This window comes from Pseudophryne corroboree, chromosome 1 (assembly GCF_028390025.1).
Source record: "Pseudophryne corroboree isolate aPseCor3 chromosome 1, aPseCor3.hap2, whole genome shotgun sequence".
Taxonomy (NCBI): domain Eukaryota; kingdom Metazoa; phylum Chordata; class Amphibia; order Anura; family Myobatrachidae; genus Pseudophryne; species Pseudophryne corroboree.
Window position 1 is genome coordinate 266,809,514 of NC_086444.1, and position 16,828 is coordinate 266,826,341.

At 46.3% G+C, this 16,828-nt stretch overlaps 1 protein-coding gene across 1 annotated transcript in view; it reads right to left on the reverse strand.

The window, feature by feature from the left end:
- Positions 1 to 16,828, reverse strand: part of FBN2 (fibrillin 2) — a 384,738-nt gene that overhangs the window by 322,762 nt on the left and 45,148 nt on the right. Inside the window, exon 5 of the mRNA XM_063964252.1 lies at positions 2,318 to 2,413. Coding sequence (XP_063820322.1) covers positions 2,318 to 2,413 — 96 coding nt within the window. The remainder of the gene's footprint in view (positions 1 to 2,317; positions 2,414 to 16,828) is intronic.

The window sequence follows — 16,828 nt, forward strand, 5'->3', positions numbered from 1 at the left end:
GGCCGCAGTATTCTTTGGTTATATTTTGTTACTGGTGTTTTGCAGAGGGTTCTGCTTATGCTGTCACCGCCGGTACACAACAGTATTGTGTCGGCGTGTGGACAGCACTTCCTTTGTTGTTCTTTTCCTTTGGCGGCGTGCCGCACATATATTTAGTTTTAGGGTTGTCATTACCCACCAGCCTTCTGTTTGCTTTAGTTAGAGGTTCCCTTGTTATTATCCTGTCTCGGTTCACGCCTTGTCTCACTCTAAGATCTGGGGGCATCGGAGTTGGGCAGACCTAATCCGCCCTTCAAACGCGGCTGCCATGGGCCCAAGAAAGCATAGTCACTTAGGCGTGAACTGACCACACGGGTGAAACAATGGAGGTAGGGTGCTGGGGCTATTTCCACACCACACCTTATTTCAGCATCACGTTCTGGTGCTCTGGACTCACTACGCAACATCTCCCTTGTTCTGAGCACCAGGAACCTAACACCCAGCAGTGCCAGATAGATAAGACATTTTCCCCAGCAGTGCCAGATACACATGATATGCCCCGCAGCAGTGTCAGATAGACATGTTATGCCCCCAGCAGTGCCAGGTACACATGACATGCCCCCCAGCACTGCCAGATAGACATGAAATGCCCCCCAGCACTTCCAGATAGACATGGCATGCCCCCTAGCACTGCCAGATAGACATGACATGCCCCCCAGCACTGCCAGATAGACATGACATGCCCCCCAGCACTGACAGATAGACATGATATGCCCCCCAGCACTGCCAGATACATGATATGCCCCCCAGCAGTGCCAGTTAGACACGATATGCCACCCAGAAGTGCCAGATAGACACGATATGCCCCCCAGCAGTGCCAGATACACACGATATGCCCCGCATGCAGTGCCAGATACACATGATATGCCCCCCCCAAGCAGTGCCAGATACATATGATATGCCCCCCAGCAGTGGCAGATACACATGATATGCCCCCCAGCGGTGCCAGATACACTTGATATGCCCTGCAAGAGTGCCAGATACACATGGTATGCCCACCATATACACTTGTCCCCACAGTGCCAGATACATATATGCCCCCAGCAGTGCCAGATACATATATGCCCCCAGTGCCAGATACACATGTCCTCACACAGTGCCAGACATGCCCCCAGTGTCAGATACACATGTCCCCACACAGAGCCAGATATGCCCCCAGTGCCAGATACACATGTCTCCACAGTGCAAGATATGTCCCCAGTGCCAGATACACATGTCCCCACAGTGCAAGATATGTCCCCAGTGCCAGATACACATGTCCCCACAGTGCCAGATATGCCCCCAGTGCCAGATACACATGTACCTACACAGTGCCAGATATGCCCCCAATGCCAGATATACATATCCTCACACAGTGCCAGTTATGCCGCCAATGCCAGATACACATGTCCCCAAAGTGCCACATATGCCCCCAGTGCTAGATAGACATGTCCCCACACAGTGCCAGATATGTCCCCAGTGCCAGATACACATGTCCCCACACAGTGTCAGATACAGCATGTCCCCAATGCCAGATACACATGTCCTCACACAGTGCCAGATATGTCCCCAGTGCCAGATACACATGTCCCTACACAGTGCCAGATATGTCCCCAGTGCCAGATACACATGTCCCCACACAGTGCCAGGTATGTCCCCAGTGCCAGATACACATGCCCCCTTAATGCCAGATATGTCCCCAGTGCCAGATGCACATGTCCCATAGTACCAGAATTGTCCCCAGTGACAGATACACATGTCTCCACACAGTGCCACATATGCCCCCAGGGCCAGGTGCCAGATGTGTCCCCAGGGCCAGATACACATGTCCCCGTAGTGCCAGATATGCCCCCAATGCCAGATACACGTGTCCCCAAAAATCGCTGCCCAGCAATCAGATCTGAATCACCCCCTATATATGTGCACACAAGGTGGATTTTTTGCAGACATGCTAAATTTTGCTTTGGCTGATGGCTGGAGTTGGGTTAATTGGAAATCAAACACATAGTATACACTTGAAAGATATACTCCCCACAGTGGCAAATATGCTCCAGTGCCAGATACACGTCCCCACACAGTGCCAGATACACATGTCCCCACACAGTGCCAGATATGTCCCCAGTGCCAGATACACATGCCCCCTAATGCCAGATATGTCCCCAGTGCCAGATACACATGTCTGCACACAGTGTATATATAAATCAAACAATGTAATATGAAACAAACTTAAAAAAAGAAACACAAGGAAGTGCTCACTTCATAGAGAATGAACAACCAATATTAAAAAAATGTTACTTACCTCTTTCACATTGAGGACCAGTAAATCCATATACACAGGCGCATCGATTGGGTCCGATACAACGCCCTCCATTCTGGCAGCCATTTTCACAGACAGCTGTGTAAACAGATTTACTAAATCATTATTGTCATTCTAGAATTATATATAGTTGTACACCCTTTTACAGCTACCTTACATTGTTAAAGACTGTCCAGGTGTGAGAATAATAACAATAAAAATGAACTACTACATAAAGATTGAGTGGATGGGTAACTAAATTGAAGAGTAGTCCAATCAATTGGTAATGTTGCAAGGCTATAAGATCAGCTTCCACTAAGAAACGTATGTAATTAGTAATATTGTGTTGATAAAAATGCTTAATTCATTCCAATGTGTGAAAATATTTTACAACTACTATATGGGATTATTTGCTGTTTGAATTATTTGCAAATATATTCCTTTCCAACTCATACCATCCTTTTTTCTCAAGTGGACACTGCAGGCTGCAATTTCCATGGCAATTCAGATAACCGGTGTGTACTGCTATGTATGCAGTGGATGAGCCATGTGGAGCCACACTTCAACACAAAAAGAGCTAGACAAATAGCAGCACATTCAATGAAGATAGTATTATTAATCTAAGGTGTTAATGGAACTGTAAAGTGACATTTGATTGCTACAGTATATTTTTCACAATGAACACTTCTAGGTGAGCAATTAAGCAATGCCTGTAAAATAGGTGCAGAATGCCCTTTTTATGCAGAACAGAGGTATTTATTTAGATAGACCATCTATTCCTTTCCTTCAGTGTATTCAGCTTCTAGTCAGGGATGTGCGGAGTTTGAAAAAGATAAAACTGTATGACTAGGCAGATATTCCAACTTCCAGGATTGTTGATAAATATGTTGAAAATGGCTATTTGGACTGGAGCTGCTTATGAACATACAATGCACTCCCACGTCTTACATAATAGAATCGCTAGGATAGGTACAGTGTGTCAGTGTGTTCCTCCGCATGCTGTCAGAAATGGAAGACTAGGGTATCTTATGGAGATAATAACGGGGGCTTTAGAGTTACAGACACTCTCTGAAGGACTAGATGGGGGATCCCTAAATAGTAGGTGTATTCCAAAAATAGACAACCCATTTATGGGAGTACAAACAAATGAATTGTTGTACATGAGCTTGTGCAGCTACTTATTTTATACAAGTAGGAGACCTAAAATCTGTAAAAACAGCTTTCACGCTTACAGCTGCATATAAAATCTGTTACTTTCGTGACTACTAAATTAAACAGATTTACATTTTCAGAATGTATTTTATGTGTTTAGCTGTACTGTACACACACAACAAATTAATTAAGCACTTTACCTAAAACAATTCCTGTTCAACCTGTAATGCAGGGGTTACTCAACCCTGAAAATATATTTAAAGAATATGGATATAAAGGAATAGATTGGATTGCTTGTTAGGAGATATATATTTTATATGTATTTTTAAATAAATATAAAAATATAAATTCCTGTGCGCTGTAATTAGTTTTAGTGGTACTGGTAGCATGAAGAAGCAAGCTGAGTGTATCAGGATATGTGCATCACTGCCTGTGGTTTCAGGTTGTAAACAAGAAATTCTGGAATAACTTAGTCATATACTATAAAAGAAAATGCAACATTGTCATTTCCTTAATTCTGGAGTGGCTCCTTTTCCGCTTAACAGTCTAGGAACATAACATGTACAGTATTTTATAAACATACAGAGAGTATATCATGTGTCCATCTTTTTAGCTCATATTCAGATATAGCCACTCTCATCGTGATTGGGAAACGTGCACTACCGGCGAAGCTATGCATACCTGAGCCATGCCACGCCGCAATGCAGCTACTGCCGCTCCAATGTAAAGTAAATGGCCAAGGGTGCGATTAAGATGCACGCTGGGCGTGCACGTGAATCACGGCAAACAAGGCACAAACTGCGCCTAGACGAAGCTATGATGAGCGTGTCTTAATCTGTATACATTTTCTTACTCATTCTATACCCCAAAACACTGTTTCCCCTAGGTTGAAAATTTGGTGTTTATTTCTTATTATTGTTGTTGTTTTGCTCATCAATATTACTAAAGCAAAAATTACAAAAAAAAATAAAAAAAATAAAAAGACATACAGAAATATTGCAATCTCAATTCTTATGTTACTGGTTTTATAGATCCCCTTTACTTTTTTGTGTCATATGGCACGAGATGTTTAGCACGACTAAGATGCTCCACCATGGGTAGCGATTGGATGGATTCACATGTTTTTTGATTTAGAAGAATTTGTAACAAGTGGCAGATTAAAGTAGCATATATTTTAAGAAAAATCACAAGATGTGGCTAATTTACAGAGTCCACGGCACGTCAGATTGGGTCATGTGGCTGGATTTTAGGAAAGGTGTATGTGGAAACATCTGTATGATTAGTGGGTCAATGGGTAAAATTCATATGAAGCAACAGCTGTTGAAGTTCAGTGTGATGACCGCCATGGACAGGTGAACTGTAGATTTTATTACTAGATAAATTGTAAAGAGTCATAAGAAATGCATACTGTAGTATTTTCTGTTTCATAGATGAATTCTTAATAGTTATTAAAAAGTCAGTTTATGCTTTTAAAGTACACCCATCGCTTACACACAATGGACAAAGTAATTTTGTCTCCTGGGTCAGTAGCAGTATACCGTAGATTATTTTTAACTGCAGATGGCAGCTGCACTGCGCCCCTCGACCCAGTACTTTGACTGGTCCCTCTCAAATATTTGGGGGTTTTTTGGGGCGAGGGGGGCAAGCCACTCCCTTTTCCTCTCTGTTCTAACGTCTATACATTCCAGTGATGTTCTCCCATAGTTTGCCTAATGCAGAGCATATGTCAGTGTGAATGCAGTTAAAATGGCAGCTGTCGGGATCCCGGCGTTCAAGATACCGGGTGGTCTTCATTATGCCGACTGATGGGATACCGGCGCCAGGATCCCGACAGCCGGCATACCGATGTTTATTCTCCCTCGTGGGGGTCCACGACCCCCCTGGAGGGAGAATAAAATAGTGTGGCGCGCGTAGCGCGCCACCATGCCCGTAGCGTGGCGAGCGCAGCGAGCCCGCAAGGGGCTCATTTGCGCTCGCCACACTGTCTGTAAGCAGGCGGTCGGGCTCCCGGCGCCGGTATGCTGGTCGCCGGGAGCCCGACCGCCGGCATATCGTAGTGAACCCAAGATACCAACGCCAAAATCCTGACAGCCGACAATGCCACCAGCTGTAATCCCAGTGCACCAGGGCAATTCCTACTCCTGGATGTTCACAACACCCATAGAGTGGGCATATATCCTATGGTGAGCCACCAAGCCCGCAAGGGGATTCTTAGTGCTCACCCCGCTGCCAGCATTCTGGCGGGCAGGATGCCGCTGACGAGATATTGACAGCCGGCATCTCGTCTGCCGGGATAACGTATGTAAACGTATGTAGGCCGACCCTTATTGGTCGACATGGGAAAAAGGTTGACACAGTGAAAAGGTCGACATGAGATTTTTTTAATGTTTTGGTGTCATTTTTTGCGTAACATGACCAGGATTCTTAATTAGTGCATCGGGTCCCCTTGCTATGTGCAAGGTGTTTCACTCCGCTACCGCTGTGTTCAGCACGGGTTACTATTCCGAATCGTAGTCCATGTGGATGGTAAAGTATGAAAAAGTCACAGTTAAAATAAATAAATAATGTTGACCTTTTCATGTGTCGACCTTTTTACTATGTCGACCTTGTCCATGTCAACCAATAGTGGTCGACCTATTGACTGTTGACCTGAGTACTGTTGACCTACCATCCGGATACCCTTCTTACATATGCAGTATCCTTTAACAATGAACAAACTATTGTGTGCATTATTAAATCATGGCCAAAATGCCTGGAATTGTATAAAGACCTCAGTACTATGAGCCAATAATGCTAACCACTACACCTTCTGTGTTACACACAAGCATAATGGCACACAAATAGACATACAGATACAAACACATAGACACTGAACTCAACTTGAAATTTCTTTGTTATTCAGTCACAAAGTCCTTTATTACATTTCAGGATGCTGACATACCCGGGATTCAAACCCATTGCCTATGGCATCGCAATCAGACACTATATTCTTTGAGCTATCTGCCCTTGCATAGAAAGATAGATAATTCTAAGCTAGAGAATTCTAACTATTTGAAGCTGACCTTGTACTTTGTGAAATTTTGGCTGAGCAGATCTATGTAGTGTGTGTGGCTGAAAGAGATTGGATGTGTGGCTGCACACTACATAGATCTGCTCAATTTCAATGCTGATTATTTTCTTACAAAGTAGCAGTAGCTTCATAAAGTGTTCATAGTTTTTATGCAGGATCAAACAGCTCAATGAATAGGGTGATTGATTAGAATTCAACAGGTTAAAGGTTTCAATCCCGGGTATGGCAGTATATTGATATGTGTTATTTAATAAAGGGTATTGTAACAGAGTAACAACAAGCTCTCAATGTAAGTGCATAAAAGTGGTATAAGGATTATTTGTGCCCAAATCCATTTTCTTGCAGTGTTCTATAAATGTTTGTGTATTATATATATATATATATATATATACACAGTGGGGCCGAGAAAGGGGGGGAGGGTACAAATTACCCGGGCCCCGGTCTGATAGAGGGGCCCAGGTCCATGGCTCCTTTGATTAGGCCTTGCCCCCTGAAAAGTACCTGGGCCCCCGGCCCAGTCAGGCTCTCTACTGCCTTGGCTGGGAGGCATGCCATGCTCCTGTAAGTGAGTACTTCTGATGTGCTAGACACCCCCCCAAAGAGGAGTGGCCATGTCCAAAGCATGCTGCGGTCACACCCCCTCCAGTGGGGGCAGGAGGGCCCAGGAAGTTGTTGTACCGGGGACCAGGGGACCAGGATTTCTCTTGGCAGCCCTGTATATATATATATATATATATATACAGTGTATATATATATATATATATATAGGAAGGGACATGGGCTTTCTCTGGGATCAATCTTGTCATGCCAAGGTGGGGCGGGAAAGGGGGGGGGGGGGGGGCGCCAATTCTCTCTCTGGCACAGGACACCAAAAAGTGTACTTACGGCTCTGCTAAATTACCACAGATTAACATATTCCATTTTATCTAATGTGCCAGATTAGCATTGTACTTGCTCTGGCATTTCACTTCCATCTATGATTAAGATTGAATAGGCAGAAATTAGGATGTACTGGGGTTTTCTCAAGTAGGCAGAGTTCAGTTAGAGCGTCTCATGCAGGAATGGACGTAAGTGAAAATACAGCTGTTTGAAGATTTATTTTTTGTCCCTGGTTATAGAGCAGATGAAAATGCACACCATACTTGCATACTTTTGAAAACTACTTTGTAGGAGATTCCAGTTGGTAGTAAAATGCGCCATTGAGGGTGTGTGCCATGCTCCGCCCAAAAGGCGTGTCTAGCTTCATCCATGGGAGTATCTATCACCACGCAGGGGTCTTTTAAGCATATATTTATGATTGAATCTGTGATTTTATGTTAATGCTATTAAAAACCCCTTCCTCTGGTGTACGATGTGCATCTGAATGTGCAAGGGCTGGGACGCCCGCTTTTAGGGTCTTCAGATGCAATCATCGGAACCAACACTAGAACTTGCACCAGCCTTATGCTAGGTGCGGAATCTCTGTCAGAGTATAGCATCCAATGTGCACAGTTAGCTGCCTAACTGCCGAAACCACGCCTGTTACACCCCAATAAAATGCCCATCAGACAGAAAATGTATGTGAAGCTGATTTTTGTGCCCTTAGTACAAGATAGATAGGTTAAAAAGCACTATATACGTACCCAGCCCCCCCCCCCCCCCCCTTTAGAACAAGGTTTGCTTTCCTCCTCCTGGGGTCACCCCTGGACAGGCAGGTAAAAAGCACCCCTTTGCATGAGTAGAGCACGCTGTGGGTTTGACAGTTCATTTTCGATCCATTCAGGGCGCAGACACTGTACACACTGCAGAGTTCTATACTACTGTAGCTGCCTGGCTCCCCGGACCTCACTGCAGCTTGTAATATTCCAGCACAGCCACAGACTAGACCAGCAGCAGCAGACACACCTCCTCGCCATGTCCGTTCTCATCCTGACTCCTGTAGAGTCTGGTGACCAATAACACAGGGGAGAGTGAGGAGAGGATCCTGTACCACCCTTAGTTATTCCCTTTCCCCCTCCTTCACCGCGGCTGTGGCTTCAAAGGGGCCGGTAGCCAGAGTACGGAGCCTAAACATCCCAAATGCCGAGGTCACCATGCTGACAGCTGACACCCAGCACAGCGTTACAGAGACATGGCACCCCCTGCCAGTGAGAGGAGCACAGTCTGGCACACGCTGCTGCAGGTGCCTCTTTTTCACACAGATAGGTTAGCTGAGGCGGGGGAGCAAACGTTAGGCTCACTGGACATGGGGAATCCAGGGGATTTTTTTTAACATTCGGGGGGGGGGGGGGGCCTCTTCCGTAAAGTGGGGATCTCCCGCAGGATACGGGAGGGTAGGATAAGTACGCATGCTGATGATGAAAACTAGCAGCAAACCAAGTGCACACACACATGTGGGTACACTTATGCATAATGCATGAGGCAGTGAAGGTGACTTGTCTGGATAAACTCTCACGGACAGGGCCCTTTATCCTAATGTTCATCTCCATACATTATCTGTGCTTTCAGATCTCCTTGTCTCCTAGTCCCACTCAGCAACTCAAACTCTGTGTGATGACCCTTTTATTGAGTATAGTCTCAATTAGTACTAAACAGCCTCCCACTCACTGTGACTCACTGTCCTTTGCCCATAGTGAGTCTCCCAAGTGTCAACCATCAGCATTGTGCCACAGCCTTTGATCTATTGTGTGCATGCACCATATTCCTGAATATTCCTGGAAAGATAGCATCGCAGAGGTGGTGGGACCCACTTGCCAGCAGCCTGGCACAAGGTAAAATGCAGGGGAAAAGGTGGGCACTGCTAAGAGGGGGGGACCCATTGCACAATAGCCCCCTCTGGTTTTAATATGCCCCTGCCCCTCGCACAACATTTAATCCCTCCTACGGATTTTATTCTTGTCTGCTAGTGTTTATTTCAGTTAGCAAGTAGTCGTAGATGGTCGGACTATACTACCTTCAAATACTAAATGAACAGGCAACTGACAGGAAGTGAGGTCTGAAATTCACTTAATACAGTTGACAGTTCTATCCCACAAGTGTATACCAGTGTGTTCTCATTACAGATGAGCGGGTTCGGATCTCAGAGAACCGAACCCTACCGGACATTGCCTTCCGAGTTTTGTTCCGAGCCAGGCTCGGGTTTTCCCGCCTGACTCGGAAACCCGAACGCGGCAAAACGTCATCATCCCGCTGTCGGATTTCGCGGGATTTGGATTCCATATAAGGAGCTGCGTGTCGCGGCCATTTTCACTCCAGTCTCGGAGAGTGTATTGAGAGGACGTGTCCTCAGTGTTCAGTGTGTGTGGGGGCGGGAAAGTGGGGTGGGGAGTCTTGTGCTGTGTTGTGCTGTCCAGTGTAGTCAGTGTATTGTGCTGCATCAGTCCAGGCAGTCACAGTGTTGGTTTCCTCTGCTGCCATATATCCAGTGTTGCTGTATAAAGTGGTGCTGTGTTGTGCTGTCCAGTCCAGTGTAGTCAGTATATTGTGCTGCATCAGTCCAGCCAGTCACAGTGTTGGTGTCCTCTGCTGCCATATATCCAGTGTAGCTGTATAAAGTGGTGCTGTGTTGTGCTGTCCAGTCCAATGCAGTCAGTGTATTGTGCTGCATCAGTCTAGCCAGTCACAGTGTTGGTGTCCTCTGCTGCCATATATCCAGTGTAGCTGTATAAAGTGGTGCTGTGTTGTGCTGTCCAGTCTAGTGAAGTCAGTGTATTGTGCTGCATCAGTCCAGCTAGTCACAGTGTGGATGTCCTCTGCTGCCATATATCCAGTGTAGCTGTATAAAGTGTTGTTGTGTCCTGCCCATCAGTCATTCCAGTGACGATATACGCTGCTGCTATATGTCCACTGCTACAGTATTATAATAATTATAACAACAACCACAAGTCCCTGACAGTGTTGCTGTGTTGTGCTGCATCAGACCAGTGGTAGTGTCCTGTCCATCAGTCATTCCAGTGACGATATATACGCTGCTGCTATATGTCCACTGCTACAGTATTATAATAATAATAACAACAACAACAACAACAACAACAACCACCACAAGTCCCTTACAGTGTTGTGTTGTGCTGCATCAGACCAGTGGTAGTGTCCTGTCCATCAGTCATTCCAGTGACGAGGCAGTCACAGTGGTATACGCTGCTGCTTACAACAGTGTGAAAAGTGCCCGAAGGGCGGGATAAATCACCTAGTATTATTTAGTGATGAGCGGGTTCGGATCCTCGGGATCCGACCCGCCCGAACTTCACCTTTTTTTTACACGGGTCCGAGCGACTCGGATCCTCCCGCCTTGCTCGGTTAACCCGAGCGCGCCCGAACGTCATCATCCCGCTGTCGGATTCTCGTGAGACTCGGATTCTATATAAGGAGCCGCGCGTCGCCGCCATTTTCACACGTGCATTGAGATTGATAGGGAGAGGACGTGGCTGGCGTCCTCTCCGTTATAGTAGAACACAGAGTGACTTAGTTAGTTATAATTGTGGGGAGGATTGGGGACGGGGAGCAGCTGTTAGGGAGTACAGTGCAGGGTTTTGATTATACCACACCAGTGAGTTTAATCCTTTGTTTCTCTGCCTGAAAAAAATGCTCCACCATATCTGTGCTCACTCAGTGTGCTGCACTGCTGCATGATATATCTGTGCTGAGTGCACTGCTCTGCTCACACTGTCTAATTGTGGGGACTGGGAAGCAGTTATAGCAGGAGTACAGTGCACAGTTTTGCTGACAGTGACCACCAGTCCAGTATACGTTTGTCTGCCTGAAAAACACTTCTGTGTTTTTTTTTTTATCTTCATACTAGTTTAGCTGTCTGCTGACAGTGTCCACCAGGTCCGTTATACAGTATATTATATATATAAGCAGCAGTACGGTAGGCCACGGCTGTACCTACCTCTGTGTCGTCAGTGCACTCGTCGTCCATAAGTAATATAATACTATACTATCCATCCATCTACATTGTATACCTGTGGTGTTTTTTTTTTTTTCTTCATACTAGTTTAGCAGTCTGCTGACAGTGTCCACCAGGTCCGTTATACAGTATATTATATATAAGCAGCAGTACGGTAGGCCACGGCTGTACCTACCTCTGTGTCGTCAGTGCACTCGTCGTCCATAAGTAATATAATACTATACTATCCATCCATCTACATTGTATACTTGTGGTGTTTTTTTTTTTCTTCATACTAGTTTAGCAGTCTGCTGACAGTGTCCACCAGGTCCGTTATACAGTATATTATATATATAAGCAGCAGTACGGTAGGCCACGGCTGTACCTACCTCTGTGTCGTCACTCGTCGTCCATAAGTATAAGTAATAATAGTATACTATCCACCCATCTACATTGTATACCTGTGGTGGCTTTTAGTTGTGCGCAAAATATGGAGAACAAAAATGTGGAGGTTAAAAAAATAGGGAAAGATCAAGATCCACTTCCACCTCGTGCTGAAGCTGCTGCCACTAGTCATGGCCGAGACGATGAAATGCCATCAACGTCGTCTGCCAAGGCCGATGCCCAATGTCATAGTAAAGAGCATGTAAAATCCAAAACACAAAAGATCAGTAAAAAAATGACCCAAAAATCAAAATTAAAAGCGTCTGAGGAGAAGCGTAAAGTTGCCAATATGCCATTTACGACACGGAGTGGCAAGGAACGGCTGAGGCCCTGGCCTATGTTCATGGCTAGTGGTTCAGCTTCACATGAGGATGGAAGCACTCATCCTCTCGCTAGAAAAAAAGAAAAGACTTGCGGCAAAATCACAGCAAAGAACTGTGCGTTCTTCGAAATCACAAATCCCAAAGGAGAGTCCAATTGTGTCGGTTGCGATGCCTGACCTTCCCAACACTGGACGGGAAGAGCTTGCGCCTTCCACCATTTGCACGCCCCCTGCAAGTGTTGAAAGGAGCACCCGCAGTCTAGTTCCTGATAGTGAAATTGAAGATGTCAGTGTTGAAGTACACCAGGATGAGGATATGGGTGTTGCTGGCACTGGGGAGGAAATTGACAAGGAGGACTCTGATGGTGAGGTGGTTTGTTTAAGTCAGGCACCCGGGGAGACACCTGTTGTCCGTGGGAGGAATATGGCCATTGACATGCCTGGTCAAAATACAAAAAAAATCAGCTCTTCAGTGTGGAAGTATTTCAACAGAAATGCAGACAACTGGTGTCAAGCCGTTTGTTGCCTTTGTCAAGCTGTAATAAGTCGGGGTAAGGACGTTAACCACCTCGGAACATCCTCCCTTATACCTCACCTGCAGCGCATTCATAATAAGTCAGTGACAAGTTCAAAAACTTTGTGCGACAGCGGAAGCAGTCCACTGACCAGTAAATCCCTTCCTCTTGTAACCAAGCTCGCGCAAACCACACCACCAACTCCCTCAGTGTCAATTTCCTCCTTACCCAGGAAAGCCAATAGTCCTGCAGGCCATGTCACTGGCAAGTCTGACGAGTCCTCTCCTGCCTGGGATTCCTCCGATGCATCCTTGAGTGTAACGCCTACTGCTGCTGGCGCTGCTGTTGTTGCTGCTGGGAGTCGATCGTCATCCCAGAGGGGAAGTCGGAAGACCACTTGTACTACTTCCAGTAAGCAATTGACTGTCCAACAGTCCTTTGCGAGGAAGATGAAATATCACAGCAGTCATCCTGTTGCAAAGCGGATAACTGAGGCCTTGACAACTATGTTGGTGTTAGACGTGTTTCCAGTATCCGCCGTTAGTTCACGGGGAACTAGACAATTGCTTGAGGTAGTGTGCCCCCGTTACCAAATACCATCTAGGTTCCACTTCTCTAGGCAGGCGATACCGAGAATGTACACGGACGTCAGAAAAAGACTCACCAGTGTCCTAAAAAATGCAGTTGTACCCAATGTCCACTTAACCACGGACATGTGGACAAGTGGAGCTGGGCAGACTCAGGACTACATGACTGTGACAGCCCACTGGGTAGATGTATTGCCTCCCGCTGCAAGAACAGCAGCGGCAGCACTAGTAGCAGCATCTCGCAAACGCCAACTCGTTCCTAGGCAGGCTACGCTTTGTATCACCGCTTTCCAGAATACGCACACAGCTGAAAACCTCTTACGGCAACTGAGGAAGATCATCGCAGAATGGCTTACCCCAATTGGACTCTCCTGGGGATTTGTGACATCGGACAACGCCAGCAATATTGTGTGTGCATTACATCTGGGCAAATTCCAGCACGTCCCATGTTTTGCACATACCTTGAATTTGGTGGTGCAGAATTATTTAAAAAACGACAGGGGCGTGCAAGAGATGCTGTCGGTGGCCAGAAGAATTGCGGGCCACTTTCGGCGTACAGGCACTGCGTACAGAAGACTGGAGCACCACCAAAAACACCTGAACCTGCCCTGCCATCATCTGAAGCAAGAGGTGGTAACGAGGTGGAATTCAACCCTCTATATGCTTCAGAGGATGGAGGAGCAGCAAAAGGCCATTCAAGCCTATACATCTGGCCACGATAAAGGCAAAGGAGGTGGAATGCACCTGTCTCAAGCGCAGTGGAGAATGATTTCAACGTTGTGCAAGGTTCTGCAACCTTTTGAACTTGCCACACGTGAAGTCAGTTCAGAGACTGCCAGCCTGAGTCAGGTCATTCCCCTCATCAGGCTTTTGCAGAAGAAGCTGGAGGCATTGAAGGAGGAGCTAAAACAGAGCGATTCCGCTAGGCATGTGGGACTTGTGGATGGAGCCCTTCATTCGCTTAACCAGGATTCACGGGTGGTCAATCTGTTGAAATCAGAGCACTACATTTTGGCCACCGTGCTCGATCCTAGATTTAAAACCTACGTTGGATCTCTCTTTCCGGCAGACACAAGTCTGCAGAGGTTCAAAGAACTGCTGGTGAGAAAATTGTCAAGTCAAGCGGAACGTGACCCGTCAACATCTCCTCCTTCACATTCTCCCGCAACTGGGGGTGCGAGGAAAAGGCTACGAATTCCGAGCCCACCCGCTGGCAGTGATGCAGGGCAGTCTGGAGCGACTGCTGATGCTGACATCTGGTCCGGACTGAAGGACCTGCCAACGATTACTGACATGTCGTCTACTGTCACTGCATATGATTCTCTCACCATTGAAAGAATGGTGGAGGATTATATGAGTGACCGCATCCAAGTAGGCACGTCAGACAGTCCGTACGTATACTGGCAGGAAAAAGAGGCAATTTGGAGGCCCTTGCACAAACTGGCTTTATTCTACCTAAGTTGCCCTCCCTCCAGTGTGTACTCCGAAAGAGTGTTTAGTGCCGCCGCTCACCTTGTCAGCAATCGGCGTACGAGGTTACTTCCAGAAAATGTGGAGAAGATGATGTTCATCAAAATGAATTATAATCAATTCCTCCGTGGAGACATTCACAAGCAGCAATTGCCTCCAGAAAGTACACAGGGACCTGAGATGGTGGATTCCAGTGGGGCCGAATTAATAATCTGTGAGGAGGGGGATGTACACAGTGAAAGGGGTGAGGAATCGGACGATGAGGAGGAGGTGGACATCTTGCCTCTGTAGAGCCAGTTTGTGCAAGGAGAGATTGATTGCTTCTTTTTTGGTGGGGGCCCAAACCAACCAGTCATTTCAGTCACAGTTGTATGGCAGACCCTGTCGCTGAAATGATGGGTTTGTTAAAGTGTGCATGTCCTGTTTATACAACATAAGGGTGGGTGGGAGGGCCCAAGGACAATTCCATCTTGCACCTCCTTTTTTCTTTCATTTTTCTTTGCATCATGTGCTGTTTGGGGACTATTTTTTTGAAGTGCCATCCTGCCTGACACTGCAGTGCCACTCCTAGATGGGCCAGGTGTTTGTGTCGGCCACTTGGGTCGCTTAGCTTAGTCACACAGCTACCTCATTGCGCCTCTTTTTTTCTTTGCATCATGTGCTGTTTGGGGACTATTTTTTTGAAGTGCCATCCTGCCTGACACTGCAGTGCCACTCCTAGATGGGCCAGGTGTTTATGTCGGCCACTTGGGTCGCTTAGCTTAGTCACACAGCTACCTCATTGCGCCTCTTTTTTTCTTTGCATCATGTGCTGTTTGGGGACTATTTTTTTGAAGTGCCATCCTGTCTGACACTGCAGTGCCACTCCTAGATGGGCCAGGTGTTTGTGTCGGCCACTTGGGTCGCTTAGCTTAGTCATCCAGCGACCTCGGTGCAAATTTTAGGACTAAAAATAATATTGTGAGGTGTGACGTGTTCAGAATAGACTGAAAATGAGTGGAAATTATGGTTATTGAGGTTAATAATACTATGGGATCAAAATCACCCCCAAATTCTATGATTTAAGCTGTTTTTGAGGGTTTTTTGTAAAAAAAACACACCCGAATCCGACAAAAAAATTTCAGGGAGATTTTGCCAAAACGCGCCACGGAACCGAATCCAAAACCAAAACACAAAACCCAAAAAAATTCCGGTGCACATCACTTATATATATATATATATATATATATATACTGTATATATATTCCTTCCTAACTCCTCGTACTCCCATCTTACCCTGCCTTTTTTCCTTCTTCCCACTCTCTCCTTTTCTTCACCTCTATTCATTCTGTTTCATTCTGTTCCTTGTGCTATTTCCTGTTAGTCCCCAACCCTTCCCTCATTTTTCCTGATTTTGTTCTTCTGAGCAGTGCTGTGTCGCAGCCCATTTTACATGCAAGGGGGGGGGGGTACACTTTACCTCTGTTGGAGGAGCCTGGGGGTCGATTCCCGCTCCCCCCTTCCCCACTATAGACAGCGGCAGCAAGGAGAGAGAGTACACTGCTTCTGCAGTAGCCTCTCTCCCCAGCCCAGCACACATGCTGCTGTGTGTATTTGCTATATCGAGAGGCAGCTGCAGAAGCAGCGTCTTCTCTCTCCCCGCATAATGTCTGGGGTGTTGAGCAATCACACCCGCCATCCCCCTAGCAGCTGTCTTCACTGCCCCCTGCTCCTCACCCAGCTTCCCACTCCCCCCTCCACCCCGTGCAGCTGTAGCGCTGCACCAAAACTAGGAAGGGGGCTGGCCACACCTCCCTGCATTGGCCACACACTCGCCAAGTTCCTGTTGGCGCTGATGTACACTGCATATACAAGGGAGTTAGGGCACTCTTAGATACAGCAGCACCAATTTTTTTTATCACAACAGGTGAGAGCAGTACAATTTTTATTTATTGAAATTATCCCTGACACCAGCAGTTATCTGGGATTTTTTTTTTGAGACCTGAAAAAAAATCCCAGATACAGTAAGTGCCCCGTTTTTACGATTGTGGCTGCGAAAACCCATAGTCCATGAACTTATCATGGACCCTATGTGTTTTCATCTGAAAACT